Here is a 20804-nt window from a genome sequence, read left to right on the forward strand (position 1 = left end):
TTTGGGATGAAGAATGCCCCAGCGACTTTCCAGAGGCTGGTAGATCATATCTTATTAGGAGCAGGAGGGCTTGCCCTTGCTTACATGGATGATATTGCTATCTACAGCCAATCCTGGCAAGAGCACTTTTAGCATGTCAGGGAGGTGCTGGGCAGACTACAGAGGGCAGGGTTGACCATTAAGCCGAGCAAATGTCAGGTGGGTATGGCAGAGGTCTCCTACCTAGGACATAGAGTGGGGAGTGGTAAGATAAGGCCAGAACCTGCCAAAGTGGAAGCTATTCAGGCATGGTCTGCACCTGTTACCAAAAAGCAGGTGAGGGTATTCTTAGGAGCAGCAGGGTACTGCAGAAAGTTTGTCCATAGTTATAGTACCATAGCTGCTCCCCTCACAGACCTGACAAGGAAAAACAGGCCAGATAAGGTAGTGTGGACCCCAGTATGTGAGCAGGCATTTAAGAAGCTTAAGGAAGCTTTGGGAGGACCTCCTGTGTTAGCCACTCCAGACTATAGCAAAGAATTTGTTGTGCAGGTGGATGCTTCAAACTATGGGGTGGGGGCTGTACTTAGCCAGATTTCTTCAGAGGGAGAAGAACACCTTGTGGTTTATCTCAGTCATAGGCTCCAACCCAGGGAGGAATGCTATGCAGCGGTAGAAAAGGAATGTCTAGCTATAGTGTGGGCACTACAAAAACTTCAGCCTTATCTGTATGGAAGAAAATTCACTGTGATGACAGATCACAACCCTCTAACATGGTTAAACAGAGCCAGTCAGGAAAATGCTAAGTTGCTAAGATGGAGCCTGGGGTTGCAAGCATATGATATGTCAGTGCAGCACTGCAGTGGGAGTAGCAATGCCAATGCAGATGGGCTCTCAAGACAGGGAATGCGGTGAGGTACACCCTGATAGACCTGACACTCTCAAGCGATGTTTCTCAAGGGGCACTTGAAAAACTTGCTTGAGTTCCCCGGTGGGGAAGAGATGTGAAGATTGGAGGAAGATGGGTGAAGGCTGCCAGCCTAGTCAAATAGAATTTGATCCATAATTCTATCAATTGTTTAAATAAATGTAAAATACAGGCTTGTGTTTTTAAATGAAAAAAACACTGTAAAATGTGAACTTCAAGATTGTCGCAACATTGCCATCTGCTTGCTGTAAGGAAAACCAAGCCAAGCATTTCAAATGTGTCTTTTGAAGTTGAAAAGATCTTATGAATCTCTTTGATGTTTTACAAGTCGGCTCCAGTGAGTCTGGATGAAGGTTTCATGCCCATTGTTTTAAGGTTAAAGTTAAGGGCCAGAATACACGTGGAAGGTGCTTTATTGCTTTGGTTTCTGCTAGAGTGTATATGTGAAATGCCTTTTATTGTTGTAGTCTCCTGAGAAGGTGTTAGCTTGCTAAATAATGCAGTTTGTGGCTTGGGAACTCCAGACTAAGTGTCAAGATGATGTAATGTGAATACTGAGAAAACCTAAGTGTCAAAATGATATAATTTGGGAGGGTCTCAGCAGAGCTGTTGGTTAGTGTTTAAAAACTATTGTTCAGTGAGAGGCAGAAAGCATTTTTGATCTTGGACATCTAACCCAGCACTGCTTGCTCTTTATCTATGTAAGTAGGATTATAGTTCTGTGTTTTCTCTTAAGATTAGCTAAAGATTAGAAAGTTAGATTAAGTGTTTTCCTTTGACATCAGACCTGTCCTACTGTATTGTTTTACATTTCTGTGTGATGTCTGAACTCTTAGATATCTCTGTGGTGTAGTAGTATTGTCTTGTGTTTTAATTATTTATTATTAAATATTTTAAAAACCTTTACCTGTGGCTGGTTTGTATAGAGAAGTATGCTCTAGAGTACATTGCATATTTATAGAGTTCATTCTAAAAGGCCACTCTAAAATAAGCCTTAGACTGAATAGTCGCATTACCAATGGGATAATAATATTGCACAGTAATAATTGGACACCCTTTTAAGGGCCTTTTAGTAGCTGATAATATTAGCTGGTGGTGGCAGAAATTACTACTGTATAGTCTGGGTAAAGGGGCACAGCTGGAGAATCTGTGTCAGCCTTTCCCAGGAGTATCTGTGAAGTTGTATAAATACTTATCTCAAAGTGTGGGTGTGTGTCAGCTATCTGGGCAGTGACATGAAGCACTGGTTGGACAGAGGGGGTACTAGAGGTTAGCTTGCCAGCTAGGCTGAGATCTGGACCCTATAGCTGTGCCAGTGGGGAGTCTTACTGGGGACCTGGTGAGCAAGGGAGCAACCAGCCCCAGACTGACTGTGATCGCTGTGTGCATTTAAGGGAAATTGTACTTTACTGTGTGTATTAGTTATCCTTTCCTCTTCTAGGAGACAACCTCCCTGGTGTTAGTGGTGAGGATTGAGGCTCCTTGATTGCTGGGCCATGGCACGGGCATCACAGATGGTATGGTGGTTGCAGCTGCCAACAAAAGAGAACTGGCTCAGGAAAGTTCTTCGGTCCACCCTCCGGACAAGGTGTCTAGGGCAGTGGATCGGTTTGGGAAGTGAGTGTTTTCTTCACCGACATTTTCTATATGAGAGCTGAATTATTTGGCATATGTCATTTGACTCCAGTGAGACCTAGTCACGGAATTCGCTGTGTCGCCCCCAGAGTCTTTGTCGCCAGAGAACAAGCGGCTGTTCTCGGCGAAAATGTAAACTCTGAAATCTGTTTAGAACACGTCCATGAGTCTTCTTTCCCATGCCATGGAAGGAGCGGCTGGGACTGGCGTAGCTATGAGGTGGCACACTTGGCTCAGACTCTGTCAATTTGCAGACCCCTTCAAGGTGTCATTCACAAATGCTCCCTTTGACGGTTCCACCCTGTTTGGGAAGACAGTTTGTGACACCCTGGTCCAGAACGAGAAGGACGGGAAGACTCTGTCTGCTGTTAGAGTCAACTTCTCTAGCCCTCAAAGATCCTTTTCTAAGAATCAGAGAGGGCAAAAGAAGATGTGGTTCCGAAAATCTCAGTTTTCCCGGGACACTCAGGACAACTCATCCCCTAGAAGCAGAGGGGAACAAGACAGCCGCCACCCCAGAGGTAGGGGGGGCCCGAGGAACTTTGGGTCTAGGGAGACCTTCTCGGACAGACCCACGCAGCAACTCTGAGGGGTTGCCTGACTGTCCTACACTGGAGACAGTCGGAGGAAGATTGTCATTGCACCTAACGGCTTGGGAATCCATTACGACGGACCGTTGGGTGCTCCAAATTATATCCAGAGGCTACTCCATTCTGTTTGTTGTCCCACCCATCCAACCAAAGCACCTCCCTGATGTTCCACCCACTCAAAGGGAGGTGGCAGTGCATGAAATTTCAAAGCTACTTCACAATGGGGCCATCGAACCAGTCCCCCAGATCAGTCCGGATTAGGCATTTACTCCAGGTTCTTTTTAGTGCCAAAAAAGATGGGGGACCTCAGGCCCATACTGGACCTGTCAACCCTGAATATGACTGTAGCCAAGCAGAAATTCTGGATGGTCACCTTGCAGTCCATTCTACCTTACCTCTGAAAATGTGACTGGATGTGCATGATAGACCTCCAGGACGCTTACTACCATATCAAAATTTGCAGAAGCTCCAGGAGATTCCTTCGCTTCCGGCTGGGAGCCAATCTTTTTCAGTTCAGAGCCCTACCCTTTGGTCTCACCACAGCCCCCAGGGTGTTTACCAAGGTTATGGCAGTCATAGTGGCTCTCGTGAGGCTTCAGGGAATTCAGGTGTTTCCTTACCTAGACGATTGGCTCTTCGCTGCTGCCACCAAGCATCTACTTTGCATGGCCAGAGACACCTTCCTGCATCTTGCAGTCAATCTAGGGATTACAATCAACATCTCCAAGTCCCGCTTGAACCCGACACAGACCTTGGAATTTATAGGGGCATGGCTGGACACTCTACTATTGCAAGTTTTTCTCACTCGGGACAAGGTTCAGAACCTACGGGCTCATGTGTCAGTGATCCTCGGCCCCAGAACACCAACGGCGAGTGATGTTCTCTGATGACTGCAGCAATTTCAATCATTCCCTGTGCATGCCTTCACATGAGGGTGCTTACGTGTACACTGGCAGTTTAGTGGTCTTGGTTAGACCTCCCCATGGACTATTCAATACGAATCAGCAGAGCCTGCAAGATTTTTCTTCTCTAGTGGCTCCAATCGCCAGAAATCTTGGCAGGTTGTCCCTTCATAATACCCCCAGCCCAAGCCACAGTGACCACAGATGCCTCCCAGTTCTGGTGGGGGGGCAGTTTTTGGGGAGGACGGTCCAAGGCACGTGGTCCCAGACTGAGACCAGATTGCATATCAATGTTCTGGAGATGAGGACAGTGCTTTTAGCATTGCAAGCCTTCTATGCTGTTCTTCCCCCTGGGGACAATTGCAGTTCAGTCAGACAACATGTCTGTTGTCTGGTAGAGCAACAAACAAGGAGGAACCAGATCTTACCCTCTCTGCCACGAGGCCATGAGAGTGTGGGGGTGGGCAATCTCCACCAGTTGGTTTCTGATTGCAATGCACATCCCAGGACGCTCCAACATTTTAGCAGACAGACTGAGTTGGGCTATTCTAATGCCATATGAGTGGTCTCTGAAACAGTCAATAGCGGAGGAGATCTTCCTTGTGTGGGGTCACTCTTGCTGTGATCTCTTCGCATCTCCTTCCAACACGAAGTGCATTGAGTTCTTCGCTCTGATCCCCTCACCAGGGGACTCCCCCAGAGATACTCTCATCCATGCTTGGCCTCCAGGGTTATTGTATGCTTATCCCTCATTACCTCTCATTCCAAAGTTTCTTAAGAAAGCTTGCCAACTTTGGTGCAAAGTGATCCTCATTGCCCCGTTCTGACCTTGTCAGGTATGGTTCCCCTTCCTCTGGTCTTATGTTCTAATTCCTCCATGGATTCTGGATCCCTGCCTGGATCTCAACTCTCATCCCTCGGGCATCAGTCTGCCCAATCTGGGTGGCCTCAAGCTGAAGACTTGGTTGCTCCAGTTCCTTTGATTGCCAGGACTCCCGGTCTGTCATCTCCAGTAAAGAATATTTTGGTGGCATCCCACAAAGCTTCCACTAGGAATGTTTATCACAGCTAATGGAAAAGCTTCTCTATTTGGGCTTCTCAGAGGAATCTAGATCCATTTACAGCCCCGGTTCCTGCAGTGTAGGAGTTTTTGTCCTATATTTTCCACCAAGGGGCTAGTTCCTGTATGGTGAAATTACAACTGGCAGCCATATCTAATTTTCATGTCAGCGAAAATCTGAATGCTCTGGCCTCTTTGAGATTGTGTAAAGCTTTTCTGAAAGGTACTGTTCTTTTATGTCCCCCGGTTAAGGATTCCGTCCCTCCTTGGGACCTTACCCTAGCTCTTCAGGCGTTGGTGGCTCCCCCATTTGAACCAGCAGCGTCAGTAGATTTGAAATTCCTGTCCTGGAAGACAGCTTTTCTAGTGGCCATTACTTCGACCAGAAGGGTTTCTGAGATCCGAGCTTTGTCTGCCGTGCCCCCTTACTTGATCTTTCATAAAGACAGGGTTTTGCTCAGCACGAACCCTTCTTTCTTACCAAAAGTTGCTTCTGAATCAAATATTAACTAGATGATTAATTTGCCTGTGTTCTTTCCAAATTTCATGAACAAGGGTGAATATAAGCTGCATTTGCTAGATGTTCGTAGATAGCTTCATTTCTCTTTACACAGGACTAAACAATTTCGTAAGTATGACCAGTTATTTGTGTCCTTTTCCAGACCCTTTTTGGGCAAGGCCATTTCTAAGGTCTCCTTAGCTAGATGGATTACACAATGTATACTGCAAGTCTATATGGATAAAGGTCTGTCCCCACCTGGTCCTATTAAAGCTCACTCTACCAGATCTATAGCAACTTCTGCTGCCTTTTGGTCCAGGGTTTTCTCTGGATGATATCTGTGCAGCAGCGACCTGGGCAAGGTCACATACATTTATTTCTCATTATAAGTTGGATTTGATCTCTAGAGGGAGAGTATCCTTTGGCTCTGCAGTGCTCAGGAATATCCTTCCATGAGGGCCTCCCAGGTGTTTTGGTAGTTGGGGATTCTGTCCCACAGTTTGCAGAAAAATGAAGTTAACTACTTCAGATAAAGAAGTTATGTACTCACCATAACGTTCCATCTGAGTAGTTATACTTTTATTTTCTGCAACCATCCCGCCCTCCTTCCCCCGAACCTGTTCTAGGTTAGTGTGTTATTGAGTTGCTAATAGTTTGAATAGTGGCAAACTCAATCTGAGGGAAGGTAGGAGATGTGAGGGATTATGGGTAAGGGAAGGAGCTTGGAGCAGATGCTTGAAAAATATTGCTGGCTCGGATCCGATATGGATCCGACTACCCACATGTTGCAGAAAATGAAATATAACTACTCAGATGGAACGTTATGGTGAGTATATAACTTTTTTTTTTATTCTAGAGCCAAATTACAATATAAAACTGAGTGCTTTTGTCTGAAACACCAGCTTGTTCAGATAAGTTCAAGAATGAGACTTTTTATCTACTTCTTCTATGAAGAGGTCATAATCTATAAAGGATTAGATACAAAGTCTCATACTTGAACTTGTCTGAAGACGTATATATTCAGATGAAAGGGCTCACTTTGTTAGTATGCGATCTGACTTCTTAATAAAGTGTTCTTTATAAGTTCTAGGATGATTTTCAGTTGCATTTTTTATTTTTGTAATCTGGATACACACACACACACACACACACACACACACACACACACACACACAAAGATATTTATACAGATTTTTGTCATAAAATTTAGTACAAAATAAAAGATGTATTACATACAAATGCCCTGTAGTTATTAATAAAATGTTTTCCTATTTTATAAAGAAGGAAATCTGTAAAGTATTACTTCCTTTAAAAGTCATTGTGTTTTCATTAATCCTGATAATTTTAGTGTTTTTTTTTCTTTGTAAAGCACAAACAATGCATTTGTTGTACTTGCTCTTTCTTTTAATAATAGCAATTGTTTTCTTGCACTGCCTCACCACTGTCTGCTGAATATCACTCCCCCTGTAAGATAAGTGGTCCATTCTTTACTCATTGTTCAGTCAAAAGCCTAATGAATGTAGGTAGCCATCAGTAAGGCAGCCATTATGTTTTTTTTTTTTTTGCTGAATCCATAACTGGCTGGATATGTCCAATAAGCATTCTTCAGGAGGACATATAATAGGTGTAACAGATGACTGCCACTCACTGATGTAAGCACACAACATCTCCACCTCCTAGGGTTAGCACACTGTGTATGTTAGTATGCTATCTGGTCCCCCCCAGAATATCAGTGCACTTTGAATGCTCTGGACACATGGTATACCCTTCCCCTTATGTGAAGTGGGAAGCTTAGCCCCTTCACTCTTCTCCACCCCCAGCAACTCTAGCAGGCACCAGGCCACTCATCAAATTTGGGTCTTCTGGGTTGTAATTAGAGAGTCATCTCTTTGGTCTAGTTGAGCAGGCTGGTAATACTAACAATACGTGAAGACTGGAATACTACAACACTGTCATGAACATGAGCAGAACTGTGCAGCAATCAGTTAAAGGACAAGTTTGTTGAACAAAGACTACAACACTGCCATGAACATGAGCAGAACTGTGCAGCAGTCAGTTAAAGGACAAGTTTGTGAACAAAGACTACAACACTGCCATGAACGTGAGCAGAACTGTGCAGCAATCGGTTAAAGGACAAGTTTGTTGAACAAAGACTTTTTGGTCTGAGACTAATACAGAAGTATAACATATTTACTGATTCAAGTTGTAGAAATCTCAGAGATGATTATAGTTAGTAGATTTAGTAACGGTTTACTCATGGGTCTTTGTGTTTGCCCTGAATATTCTTTCTTTTGTGAAACAGTACTTTCAGAACATGTTTTCAAGGGTATGTTAATAAAAAAATATTAGTCTTACAAAAATATATCCACTTTCATTATGTTTCCCTGAATAAAATAATTCTAATATTTTTCCCTCACAAATCACAAATGATCTCAATACTTAAGAGGTTAGAAGATTTATGGTCCAGCTTTGTATGCCCTATACACACAAATGTATCAGTATCTGTCTATACCTATATCTGTGTCCATCTGTCTGTGTAGCTATCTATACTTACAGATATATTATAAGTAATCAATGCCCCATTACATCACAATTTCTATCATCAATGCCAGAGCATCAACTCCACTTGCCATTGTTTCAACAAGTCTATGACCTCTCAACCTCTTTGAGCAAGAAATCTAGACAAAGCCATTAATAAAAGTGGGACAAAGGCCACAAAATAGGGACAGTTTTTAAATATTGCTCTTACAAACTTAAAAACCTAAGACAATAATAGGTTTTGCATTAGCATGAAATTTTCTGAAGGATATGAAGTCTTCTTCTTTCGGCTTTTCCCAGTTAGGGGTCGCCACAGTGGCTCATATGTCCGCTCATGATTGGCAGTGGAGTTTTACGGTGTTGAGTTGCCAGCCCGGTGCCCAACCTTCGATGGAAGGCACACACACACACACACACACACACACACACACACACACACACACACACACACACACACACACACTCACGCCTAGGGCCAATTTAGACTGTCCAATCCACCTACAGCATGTCTTTGCGATGTGGTAGGAAACCGGAGCACCTGGAGGAAACCCACACGACCACAGGGAGGACATGCAGACTCCACACAGAAGGCACCCCAGCCGAGGATCGAACCGGAGAACCTCTTGCTGTCCTGAAGGATATGAAGTCTGAAACTCAAATGTCTGTCATTATTTTCTTATTTCAGTTTTCAATGATTTCCCACGAATTTGCCAGAAAACTACAATTTTATGAAAAATGGACCAAAAATATAAGGCAAAAATCTGGACATTCTGTGAAAATATGTACAGTTGAGAAGTATGCAAGACAACCCAAATAGCTTTCTAGTGCAGTTGAGCACACTGGAGTATATGTGTATATTGCAGTGCACCCAACACTGCTTTAACTAAAGTATCTGTTACTTTATCTTTGTAGACAAAGTAATTATGTGCACAGCAAACAGCTCCTAGTAAACAAGGAAGGCATGGCATCAGTATGATCTTGTCACTGCACTAATCATGAGCTATCATCTCAAAATGAAAACAACTAGCCTCCTTTTACAGTTAGACACATTCCTAAAAAAAGCACTCATCACAGCAACCTAAATGCAACGACCATGTGGATTACATACATGCTGATTTACAAAGTCCATTAAACATGTTGGAGAAACAGACAAATGTGGGTTTTTTAAAACAGAATTGGAAACACATCTTGTTGCTGGTTGTGATATACTAATGGCAGAAGGACTGCATACCGAAATGCATAATAATGTGGTAAGGCTGTTGTATTGGGATTGTGCAAATATTATAATATTGAAGCAGCTGAAAAACACTGGAAACATGAGCCACAAAGCATTATAGAAAATCATGAAGTTTATATCACATGGGATCACCCATTACCAACAGTTCAAAAAATAGATGGGAGAAAACCAGATATAGTAGTCCAGGAAAAGAAGACAAAAGTAGCATTGATCATTGGAATTGCTACACTCAGTGACTACAGTGTCCTACGTACAGAGAGACACAAAGTCATAAAATACCAGGATTTGCAGGCAGAAACAAGGGTAATGTAGAAGAAGGATATACCCAGCCAGTTCCAATAGTAGTAGGAGCAACAAGTCTTATAAAAAGAATTTACAATAGTACTTAGATATGTTACTGATACATGTAACTCCATATGAATTACAGTATGAATTACAGAAGGAGTCATTACTGGAGAGCACTTCTTGCTAATATCAAAGATTGAAACAATATTAATTTCATGAACTTTAATTATACTTTGACTTAGGAATGGGGTACATTCCCATCATAGTATTAGAAACCCAAGAGACTTGGAGAAATTAAAAAAAAAAAAGCATCTCACACGTCCACTTAAACAGCATATTTATAAAACAACACAACCTTTCCAAGTTTAACCTAGAAATGTTCATTACTAGCCTGTCATCTACTAACTGTAACTTCTTGAAAATCCTCCCATTAGATGATGCTGTAAATGAATTCAACAGAACTTTCCCGAATACCTTAAATGGCCTACCTTGCACCTTCTAAGAGGAAGAGACTAAAAACAAATAATGCAATATGGCTATCCAAAAAGAGGAGAATGCTAATGCAGGATAGAGAAAAACATGGAAAGAATGGCAAAAATATAAAACACCTCAATATCTTGAAAACTTAAGAATTCTTTGCAATTGTACAAAAAGGCAAATTAATGAAGACAAAAAAACTTTACTATAATAACTTCCAGAATAATATTAAACACAACCCTAAAAACATCTGGACAGCTATTAAAGAAATCTTGCACCCCAGCCATAAGTTCAACCCTAACCCCTCTTTCAGTAACTAATCATTCTGAACCGCAATACAATTCAACTCTTATTTCATAGATAGTATAGCATCTCTAACCAAGGATTCCCAGTTGTCTAATCATAGCCCTTCCCAGAAGCCACATATCACTGCTCTAAAACAAACATAAACCATGCTGTTCTTCAGCTGATGACCTTCCAAGCGAGTACCTTAAAATAGCAGCCAATAGCATCGCCTACCCTGTTTCAGTCCTTAGAAATAGGTCAGTCCAGGAATCCCACATTCTTTCTGTCTGGAAAAAGTCACATATTATGTCTCTGTATAAAGGAGGAAATTCAACAAACATTACTAACTTTAGACCAATAGCAATCTTATCCCCATCTCCAAAATACTTAAAAAATGTATTCAGAAACAATTACTAAACTATCTCCTGCAGGAAGAACTCCTGTCCCCCACACAACATGGCTTCCATTCTTCCCATAGTGCTAACACTGCATTTCTAATCTATATAGATACCGTCAGCAAAGCTAGAGATAACAGCAAACTAGTCTACATTTGTCTAAAGCCTTCCACACAGTTTGCCACAGCAAACATCTACTTCACATGTTCTCATTAGGTCTTTCTCAGTCCACCCTGAGCTACCTCTCCAATAGGTATCAATCAGTAAAATGGAACCTCACCCTCTCTCTCTCTATACCTCCCAGTCACCACCAGTGTACCACAAGGCCCTATTTTTCGTTCCCTCCTCTTTAACATTCTCACCAACACCCTCCACATATCCACACAAAAGGTCTCCCTAATACAGTATGCAGATGACTCCACACTCTTTTGCGTCTGACAATGTGGCACACCTCCAAATAATTACTCAGAAAGCTTTAACAGCAACTGAAGTATGACTCTGTAACTCACAATTCATGCTCAAACCTTAGAAAAACAAAGTGCTACTTTTTTTCCCAAAATGCCTCTCCCAAGAAAAAACAAAATTTAAAATCCTCTCTCTTGGTAATACAACCATTGAACTCACTTCTTATGGCAAACTGTTAGGGATGATAGTGGATGATAATCTTAAATTCAATGTGCATATGCAAAAATTGCATAAGAAAAACTCATAAAAAATAGAGATGCTTTATAGAACAAAAACATTCTCACCAATGCAACTAAAGCTACACTTGCACTACATATTTCTTCCTTACACCTCTTCATTGTGCTCCCATCCTTACTAAACTTCAGACATCACAAAAATCAAAACTTGAGCAATCCCATAACATAGTTGCTAAGTTTGCAGCTAATACCCCTTTCAGAACCCACCACTGTATAGCACTAAAAAACCTACATTGGTTAGAATTATCCCATCATCTAATATATTCACAATTTCTTGCCACCTATAAAATTATCCAGAATCAATATGCTTGTCCAGCACTAAATAACACTCTACGCAACTATGTTCCTAGTTGGTCATTATGATGCAATGAACCAAACACTCCTGTCTGTCTATAAACCTATCAGATCTGCTGGACATTGTCTGTACTTGTACCATGCTGCTAAGGCCTGGAACTCCTTATTTCTATCCATCAGGTCAATGCCCTCCCTCTTATACTTTAAAACGATTCTGAAAGGCTTCCTAGCTAAAAGCTGGCTCTGTTCTTGCTCAGCACGAGCATAAACTATATCCCTAAATGTGGACAAATACCTATTCATACCTTAAATCTTCTTATTCTCCATTCTCCACTTACTTCTTTACATCTATCAATTTCTCTCCCCTGGTTTTCTTTCTAAATTTACCATAAACCTGCTATTCTCTCATTTTGTATTGCATTTCTTGTTTGTATTACACTTTCTTACTTTTAATTTCTTTATAAACTGGCTAACATTTCTTTAAATACTAAATCATTGTCATATAACTATCTACTCTTAACCAATATTTTCATATTATGTCTAATTTGGTATAATTATTTAAACTGTATTCATTTTTCATATTATTTTAAAGACTGTAAAATTATTGTTCTTAAAATGATTTGTAATACTTTAGAGCTTTTCTCTTCAGACCTTCCCTGAAAATGGGCTCTTATCCAGTCAGACTTTCCAGGTAATCAAATATAAATAAATAATGAATAAATAAATAAATATGGACTATCTGGAAGTCTAGTGTATAGTAAAGGAAATATATTTTATTGTAAGGTTAAGGAGTATATTTCATAATGTCTAATTAAGCCACAAGTCACAAACTAAGGTCCCTAATCCTGCAGTAGAAGATATTTCATCGGTCACCTAAACAAGACCCCTGCATATTCTTCATATCTTTTCCCTGTTTTTGAGTTTGTATTACTTTTCACATCATTTCATAATATGTTGTAATTTTGCATGTTGTATATCTGATACAGCTTTATTTAGTTTCTGTAGGTTTTATGAATGGGACTACCTCTTAGGCGATTTCCTAGTACTGTTCTGAAATAAGCTGTAAATCTCTTGTTAGCATTTTTTAATTAGTTTAGTCCTAGTTTTAATATGGTGTAATGAAGACCAAGGTACTGGGTGGCCATGGTGGTGTAGTGGTTAGCATTGTCGCCTCACCACAAGAGGTTCTCCGGTTCGATCCTCGGCTGGGGTGCCTTCTGTGTGGAGTCTGCATGTCCTCCCTGTGGTCGCATGGGTTTCCTCCAGGTGCTCCAGTTTCCTCGCACATCCCAAAGACATGCTGCAGGTGGATTGGACACTCTAAATTGGTCCTAGGTGTGAGTGCGTGTGTGTGTGCCTTCTGTGGAAGGTTGGGCGCCGGGCTGGCAACTCGACACTGTAAAACTCCACTGCCAGTCATGAGCGGACAGGTGATCCGCTGTGGCAACCCCTAACTGGGAAAAAGCTGGAAGAAGAATGATGATCAAGGTACTGTGTTGTAAAGTTTAGGTTTATTTTTAATGCCTTGTAAGATTTTAATTTTAGTTTATTAGTTATGTAATTTAGTTTTAATCAGTATGGTGTAATGGTTTAATTGTATTTTTTTTTCGACATTTGCTGGGAATGCCATTATCTGATTGGTAAGTTATAGTTATTTTTATGTGCTTTTTAACCTTTTCATTTTAAGTCTGGCTTCATGTCATGAGGGGCATGGGGCTCTGCACCCTCAGAACATGGCATATACTTAGATTTTTTTTTTTTTTTTTGCTTTTTTAGTTTCAGTAGATTTTTTAACCCACTGGATTAGTGGAAATGGATTTACACTTAGTATAATTTATCATTTATCAATTATATATATATATATATATATATATATATATATATATATATATATGTGTGTGTGTGTGTGTGTGTGTGTGTGTGTTTATTTATATTATCACTGTTTGAAAAAACTCATAAAATGTATTTTTTTCCCATGAGTATTAGTTATTTGTTTGGACTTTCATCTTGTTGGATTCCTGGAAGTAGGCATTTCATAGCTGAACCATTGCAGTATTCTAGATACAGTTCATACCGCTCAACTGTCTTGATTTTTGTAAAATGTCCTGATTTTTGGCTCATATTTTTGGTCAATTCCTCAGAAAATGTGTGTTTTTTTCTGGCAAATCACTGAGGGCTTCAGCAAATGCATGCTAACATGCATCATATTATTTTAACAACTTTCTATAAGAGCAATATTTAAAATCTGTCCCTATTTTTGGGTCTTCCTGCCTCCATTATTTTAGGCTTTGTACAGATTTCTTGCTCAAAGAAGTTGAGGGGTGTGATACAGTTTGCTTGTTTAAAAGCTTATCATTTGATTCTGTTATAGACATGTTGTTTTTGAACCTTTCTCTAAATGACAGTTTTAATTTCTCTGATACTACAATACAATACAGTTTTCAGGTATTGAATTCTCTGAAATATGCAAATACAAGAGTGTGAGTGTGTGCATGTATACCTGTGTGCATGTGTATGCATACTCACAGTTTTAACTTTGAGCAATTACATAAACAAATGTCACTGTCTATATACATAAATAATAATGAACATTTCTTACCCTGTGCGTGCAAAATTACTCCAGTATGCCATAACGGTTTTGCTAAATATTTTTTCTTCTTCTGTTGCATTCTCTGTGCGGAAAAGAATAAATATCCATATAATCTGTTAATGATAATTAATCAGTCACAAAGGGAGTACATTACTTTAGACTATACTGTTATAGCTCATTTACATTAACTTTTCATTTATTTGGCATATTAAAGTAATTTTTTAAACTAGTAAGAACAATTTAACCCACCTTGTTTGACTTTTTAATAATCCGTACAAAGCCTAATACGGTGAACATACTGCATATATAACCACAGTGTGCACCCCCAAATCCCCAGATAACAAAGAGAAACATTATCAAATCCCAAGGGATGAGGCTGGCCAGAGTGTTCAAAGAAACGAAAGACTGCACGAACAACCTCTGGGACATACAAAGGGATTTTATGTACAGTGGGTACAGCAGCAGAATGCTAAAGATTATAGGAGTTAAAGCATCAGAGAAGTTTACTGTTCATGCCAAGTCTGTTTTCACTGTGAGATTGTATTGTTTGCTTAGCAAATAGCTATCCATGTTTGTACTATAAAATCTGAAATAAAAGTTCTAAATTAAATCCATATATCTGCAACCATTGTAGAAGTAAAGAAGAAAATAATACACATACTGACAGGTTTGAACAATGTTTATGGTAAACGGGGAGAAATAGCCAAGTAATGGGACACTGGAATGGCTGTGGTGAGAGGCTGCTGTGGGCATGGGGGATCTGGGTGGGGTAGGCCTGATTCTTTACCCTGCCTAGGGCCTCATTTGAGCATGATCTGACTCTGAATACTATATGCTATCACTGTGGTTCATCCTCCATTAAATACCCATGAACATGCATTAACAAGTCACCAAGTGTAAGTGGATAATGCCTTGAAAACTCTTTTCCAGGTCCTTTAAAAGGAGGAAGATGCTTCCTAATGCACAAAGCCCTCTTAACAGTGAATCATGTTCTTCATCTTCCAAATGTTATCCAGGGTATAATCTTTCATCTTTCTTAAATAAATATTCTTTTTTATTGACTAGATTAGATAAACATTCATGTCCTAAATTATTAAACTCATATTTCGTACCCTAAGGTATACATCCTTGTAACCCTTCCTGCTTGGCACATTAATATATGTTGTTACAAATTATAAACCCTTTCATGTCTCTTGAGAGATTTTATTTTTATTTTATTTTACATTTGTTAACCAGGAAAGTCCATTTTCAGTGGAGGCCCGTGGAGAAAAGCTCCAAGCAAACAATACAATTCCATAGAGGATAACAGCAGCATCTAAGGAAAACATAATAATAATATACATATAAGATACATATAAGGAGTACAATTGAGTGCAGATGGCTCCAAGCACAAATATAGGTACAAAAATAGTATCACATCAGAGAACATTGAATATATATGAAAAATAGTTAGCAGATATTTGGCAGAAAGTCAGTGTTAATATAAGTATAAAGGATAGAACCCTTGTTTTTTTTTTTTTGTTTTGTTTTTTCAAGTTGGGTAGCGACCATTTGATACTAAGCATATTTCTAGCAACAGGACATATGGAGCAGCCATTTGCTCCCTAGCAGAATCCTAGCACCAGTGCAGTGATATGGCCTAGCCTGGGGAGCAACATGTGCAATGCCAGTTAGATATGTAGTGGGTTTTGAGAAGTTTTTTTTAATTGGGAAGTAGTGGTGGTAGAAGTTAAATGTTTTGGGAGTGAGTTCCAGGTTCTGGCGATGGTGCAGGCAAAGAGAGATTTACCTGCATCATTTTTGTGTTTGATGACATTTATGTGGTTCTGATGACTAGATCATAGGGTCCTGGTGGTGGTGTAGAGTGAATTAAGTTTTGAAGTGCTGGGGTTTTTCAGGGAGGTAGTAGAGTATATGCACTATTGAGAGTTGGTTTAGTAGGAGTATTTGTTCCAATTTAGTTGATTAAGGGCAAGACAGTGGTGGGACCTATGAGAGGAATCAGTACCAAATCTAGCAATCTTGTTGTAGCAGGATTCCAATTTGTTTATTTCGCTGTGATGAAGATTAGTAAAGATAGGGAAGGCATAAAGGAGAATGGATAAGAGGTGGGGTCTTGCTAAGGTGGCCTTGGTAGGTTTAGTGATGAACTGTCTATTCCTGTAGAGGAGACCAAGCTTTTTGTTAACCTTCTTAATTGTTTGGGCTATATGAATGTCAAATCTTAGATTATTGTCGATTTCAACACCTAATAGTTTTGTGTGTTGTTGTTTGTCTTTTCGGCTTTTCCCGGTTAGAGGTCGTCACAGCAGAATTCCGGTCCGCTAATGATTGGCAATAGATTTTTTTTTATGGTGCCGAGTTGCCAGTCCGACACCCAACCTTCAGCGAAGGCATGCCCATTCACGCATGTCTTTCGGAGGCCACTCGACCACAGGGAGGACATGCAGACTCCACACAGAAGGCACTCCAGCCAAGAATCGAACAGGAGAACCTCTTGCTGTGAGGCAACAACGCTACCGCTGTACCACCATGGTTGGGGTAATTTGTATGCTACTCTAGATGTTATGGTAAAATCATTACTTGGTGGAGGAGATCTACCATGGCCAAAGAGAGTGAGTTTACTTTTTTTGGGATTAAGAATAAGTTTTATGTTAGTGAACCATTCTTCGGCTAAGGAGAAGTTTTTTGGGTTATGGCTTTTAGTTCATGTAGGGTGGGGGAGGCACATATAATGGTGGTATCATATGCATATTGCACAACTGAGGCAGAGACTGTGGATGAGGCTATTTGGTTAGTAAATAGTGAAAATAACAGAGGTCCTAGGATGGACCCTTGGGGGACACCTATGCCTACTGGTAACAGAGGGGAAAGTTGCTCTTGCCAAAGAACTGTCTGCTGATGGTCTGTTAAGTAGTTATTGAACCATGATATGGTGGAGGAGCTTATGTTAAGTGCTGCTAGACTTCCTAGGAGCATACTATGGTTCACCATGTCAAAGGCTTTTGATAGGTCTAGGAATACTCAGGATAAAATAGACCATTGTTTCTATGGTGATTGACGATGTTGGTGAAGGAGAGTAGTAGTGTAGTAGTGTAGTAGTGCTATGGGAAGGTCTGAAGCCACGCTGGGATATTGATAGCAGGTTATTTTTAGTAGGTATTGAATTAGCTGGGCATGAACTACCCTTTCTAATATTTTTGATAAAGGTGATAGGATTGCAATAGGGCGATAGTAAGTTCAAGGGACTTACCCCCTTTGTTCAGTGGAATAATGTGTGATATTTTCCAGGTGTGAAGTACTTTCTGTTCTGATATTGACCTATTTATGAGAATGGACAATGGGTAGGCTATTACTTCAGCAGTTATTTATAGGAAGTCTGCAGGTAGGTTGTCAGCTGCCAGAGTGGTTGGTTTCAGCTTCTTGAGAAGTTTTGCAATAGTTTTAGTAGGGATTGGTTCCAGGGAGAAACTGGAGGAATTGTTTGTTATGCTGGTGTGGGTTGGGGTCTCTGTAGGTAAGGGGCTACCAGTAGTATTTTGGGTGTTGGCTAGGGCTTGGACTGTTTCAGTAAAGTATTTGTTGAATTGGGTGGGGATATTTTCATGGTTGTTTGGTAATACAGGGTTAGAAGTGGTGGATTTTCCTGGGTGCAGTAAAGTATTTATAGTAGCCCAGAATTTTTGAGGGTTGTTGGAGTACTTTTCCTGCATGGTTGTATGGTAGTTTTGTCATGTTTAACTAGTCTTTCTGCTTTATTGTGGAGTTCATGATAGGTTTGTCTTGTAATGTTGTTTTTTTTTTTTTATGGAATTGTAACCAGGTTTTGTCCCTTTCTTTCATTATGGTTTTAGTATCTTTTGCTAGCCATGGAGCATAGTTAGCTCTGATTCTAATGGTTCTAGGGGGTACATGATAGTTTAGGATGTCTAAGAAGGTTGAGTTGAAGTACTGCACTGCATCATCAAGAGGTAGTTGTTTTAAGGGAGCCCATGTTATGTTATGCATGTTAGTGAATTGATTAGGTCTTTAGGTTTGAAGGTCTTTTTGTTATGTACTACTCTGAGGATAGGTTGTTTAATGTGGTGGGGTCGACTCCTAATTAAGTAGGTTGCCTGATTGTCACTCAGACTGTCAGGAAGACAGCCTGAGTTTTGAGCCAGTGTGGGGTCTGATAGCAGAATCCAGAGTAATATAGATTGACGTTTGGAGCTTTTGTTAGTTCTAGTTATAATTTGGTTGAACCCATGGAGGTTTATATGGGTGGAGGGATTTTGGCTGGAACAGTCAGACCAGTCTATGTTGAAATCTCCTAATATTATAGTTTCATGAGGAAGGGAGGATGACATCCAGTTTAGTATTTTTTCTAGTATGATAGTATTATTATTACCTGGTGGGATATATCCACCTGCAATTATTATGTGTTTGTTGGAGTTGACTTTTAATTTGCCTAGAATTAGTTCTATGTCTTTTACTTCTTGGGAGTTACATTCAAATTGTTCAAAAGTGAGGTGGTATTGGAAAAGTATTGCCATACCGCCTCCTTTTTTACCTGTTCTGTCTCTGCGTATGATGTTATACCCAGGGGCAATCATTTCATTATCGTGGTGTTCCGGTTTTAGTTATATGTAGTGCATGAGCCAAACAAGTAAGCTTTCCTGACTTGTTCATAAAATTATGTAAAATGAAATAAAAAAATCTTTTAGTATGTATTTATTTATTTATGTTTTACAGATGTAGGTCATTTATCAACAATGACCAGTTTTAGGCCCACCCCAAGTTCTTGTAGGGCAAAAAATAGTTTGGTTTCTTGAAACAGACAGAGTTATATAAAATAAAAAATGTTATACAGAAAAGAGTTTGGATATATGAAATAGGTACAGCAATATCAAATAGTAATAGCCCAGTTATACATAAGTGGGATATGGATACATTGTAGCAGGATGTAGAAAAATGTAGTACAATAGTGGTGAAGTAGAACAGGAGTAATAAAATAGCAGAAGAGAGAGGAGAATGTGAGAAAAAACTGTGAAAAAGTTCTACTTTATGTAGAGAAGAAAAGTGAGGGATACTATGTACATGTATACACAAAAATGATCAAAGGATAGCTGCAGCTCAGGGGTGAAGATGACATTGTTTCGGCAATCCTGGGGCTAAATGAGAGTTACATTATATAGCCTTAGATAAGGCATTTGCTTTGACTCAGATTTTTAAGGTATGCTTTTAGTTGTGCTCTGAATTCAGAGTAGGTGGGAAGATCCTTTAAGCTGGGGGGGGGCACTCCTGCCACAGTTTAAGGACTAGCAGCGTAAAACTGTGGTTGGTGTACTGCAGTTTACATCTAATTGTTACAAGTGAAGGACCTGAAAGGGCTTGGTTTCTGAGGTTGTAGGTCAGAGTAATAGGTGGAAGTGAGACCGTGTCTTTACGCAGGAGTGCAAATATAAGGGATCCAGTTATAGACAGCATTTTCAAAGGAAATAATGGGCCAATTATCCCATAACTTTAATCTTGCTGGGTTATATCTTTAATTCCACACACTCTAGTCCCCCTAGTGTCATCCAAACTTGTTTCAAACATTCAAATCTTCTGGTTTGTATTATTCAGGTTATAACATTTCTTCTACAAGATTTATATAGTTATCAATTCACATTACTGAATACTGACTCAACATTCACACTCTGCAAAGAATTAACCCACCATGTCTGATAAATGGGTTTATATTAGTTTATCAAATTACTGTTTTGTCGTACCTAGGTACATCAAAATGAGAACACCGAAATGTAAAAACATTGCAAGATGTATGTATCACAGTCCACATCATCAAATGGATGACAGGCTGCTTGTCTTCCCTTCGATGATGTGGATTGCGATAGTCAGGTCTTGCAATGTTTTTAAGTTTCGATGTTCTCATCTCGACGTTCCTGGGTTTGGTGGCATTGTAATTTGATTAATGAATATAAACCGGTTCTTACTTTTTCAGTATTATGAGCTTCAACGTCTGGGCTTTCTTAAACCTTTCTTTTTTCCTGCAGTTTTCTCTGTCTCACTTGCTTTGTCATCATCATTTGGCTCGTGCTCTTGAATCATTCTCACAGCATCCTATGCATCAGTAAATGTCTTAAATCCCATTTTGAAGAAAATCCCAAACTTGTTAAAACTGTCTAAACTGAAGCGTTATCATTCTGCATTCCATCATAGCACATAAAGCTCTGCTATCTCATTCTTCATGTGTGAATAGCAGTGTCAAAAAATGTTATTTGTCTCCAACTTCACATAGAATCCCCTGCTTCCACAGCAAGAGAAAACCTGATCTTGGAGTCTATAAATGACTTATCTGATCAAACTATAATGTGGGTACTTGTTTCCAGTAGTGTTTGCTACAAGCAGTCTACGGGCCACTTGACCT

At 39.9% G+C, this 20804-nt stretch overlaps 1 protein-coding gene across 1 annotated transcript in view; it reads right to left on the reverse strand.

The window, feature by feature from the left end:
- The window catches only part of LOC122810347 (fatty acyl-CoA hydrolase precursor, medium chain-like), a 520290-nt gene that overhangs the window by 61946 nt on the left and 437540 nt on the right, over positions 1-20804 (reverse strand). Inside the window, exon 12 of the mRNA XM_044081928.1 lies at positions 14405-14477. Within this exon, the coding sequence (XP_043937863.1) occupies positions 14405-14477 (73 nt within the window). The remainder of the gene's footprint in view (positions 1-14404; positions 14478-20804) is intronic.

This window comes from Protopterus annectens, chromosome 8.part1 (assembly GCF_019279795.1).
Source record: "Protopterus annectens isolate FY-2018-M chromosome 8.part1, PAN1.0, whole genome shotgun sequence".
Taxonomy (NCBI): Eukaryota; Metazoa; Chordata; order Ceratodontiformes; family Protopteridae; genus Protopterus; species Protopterus annectens.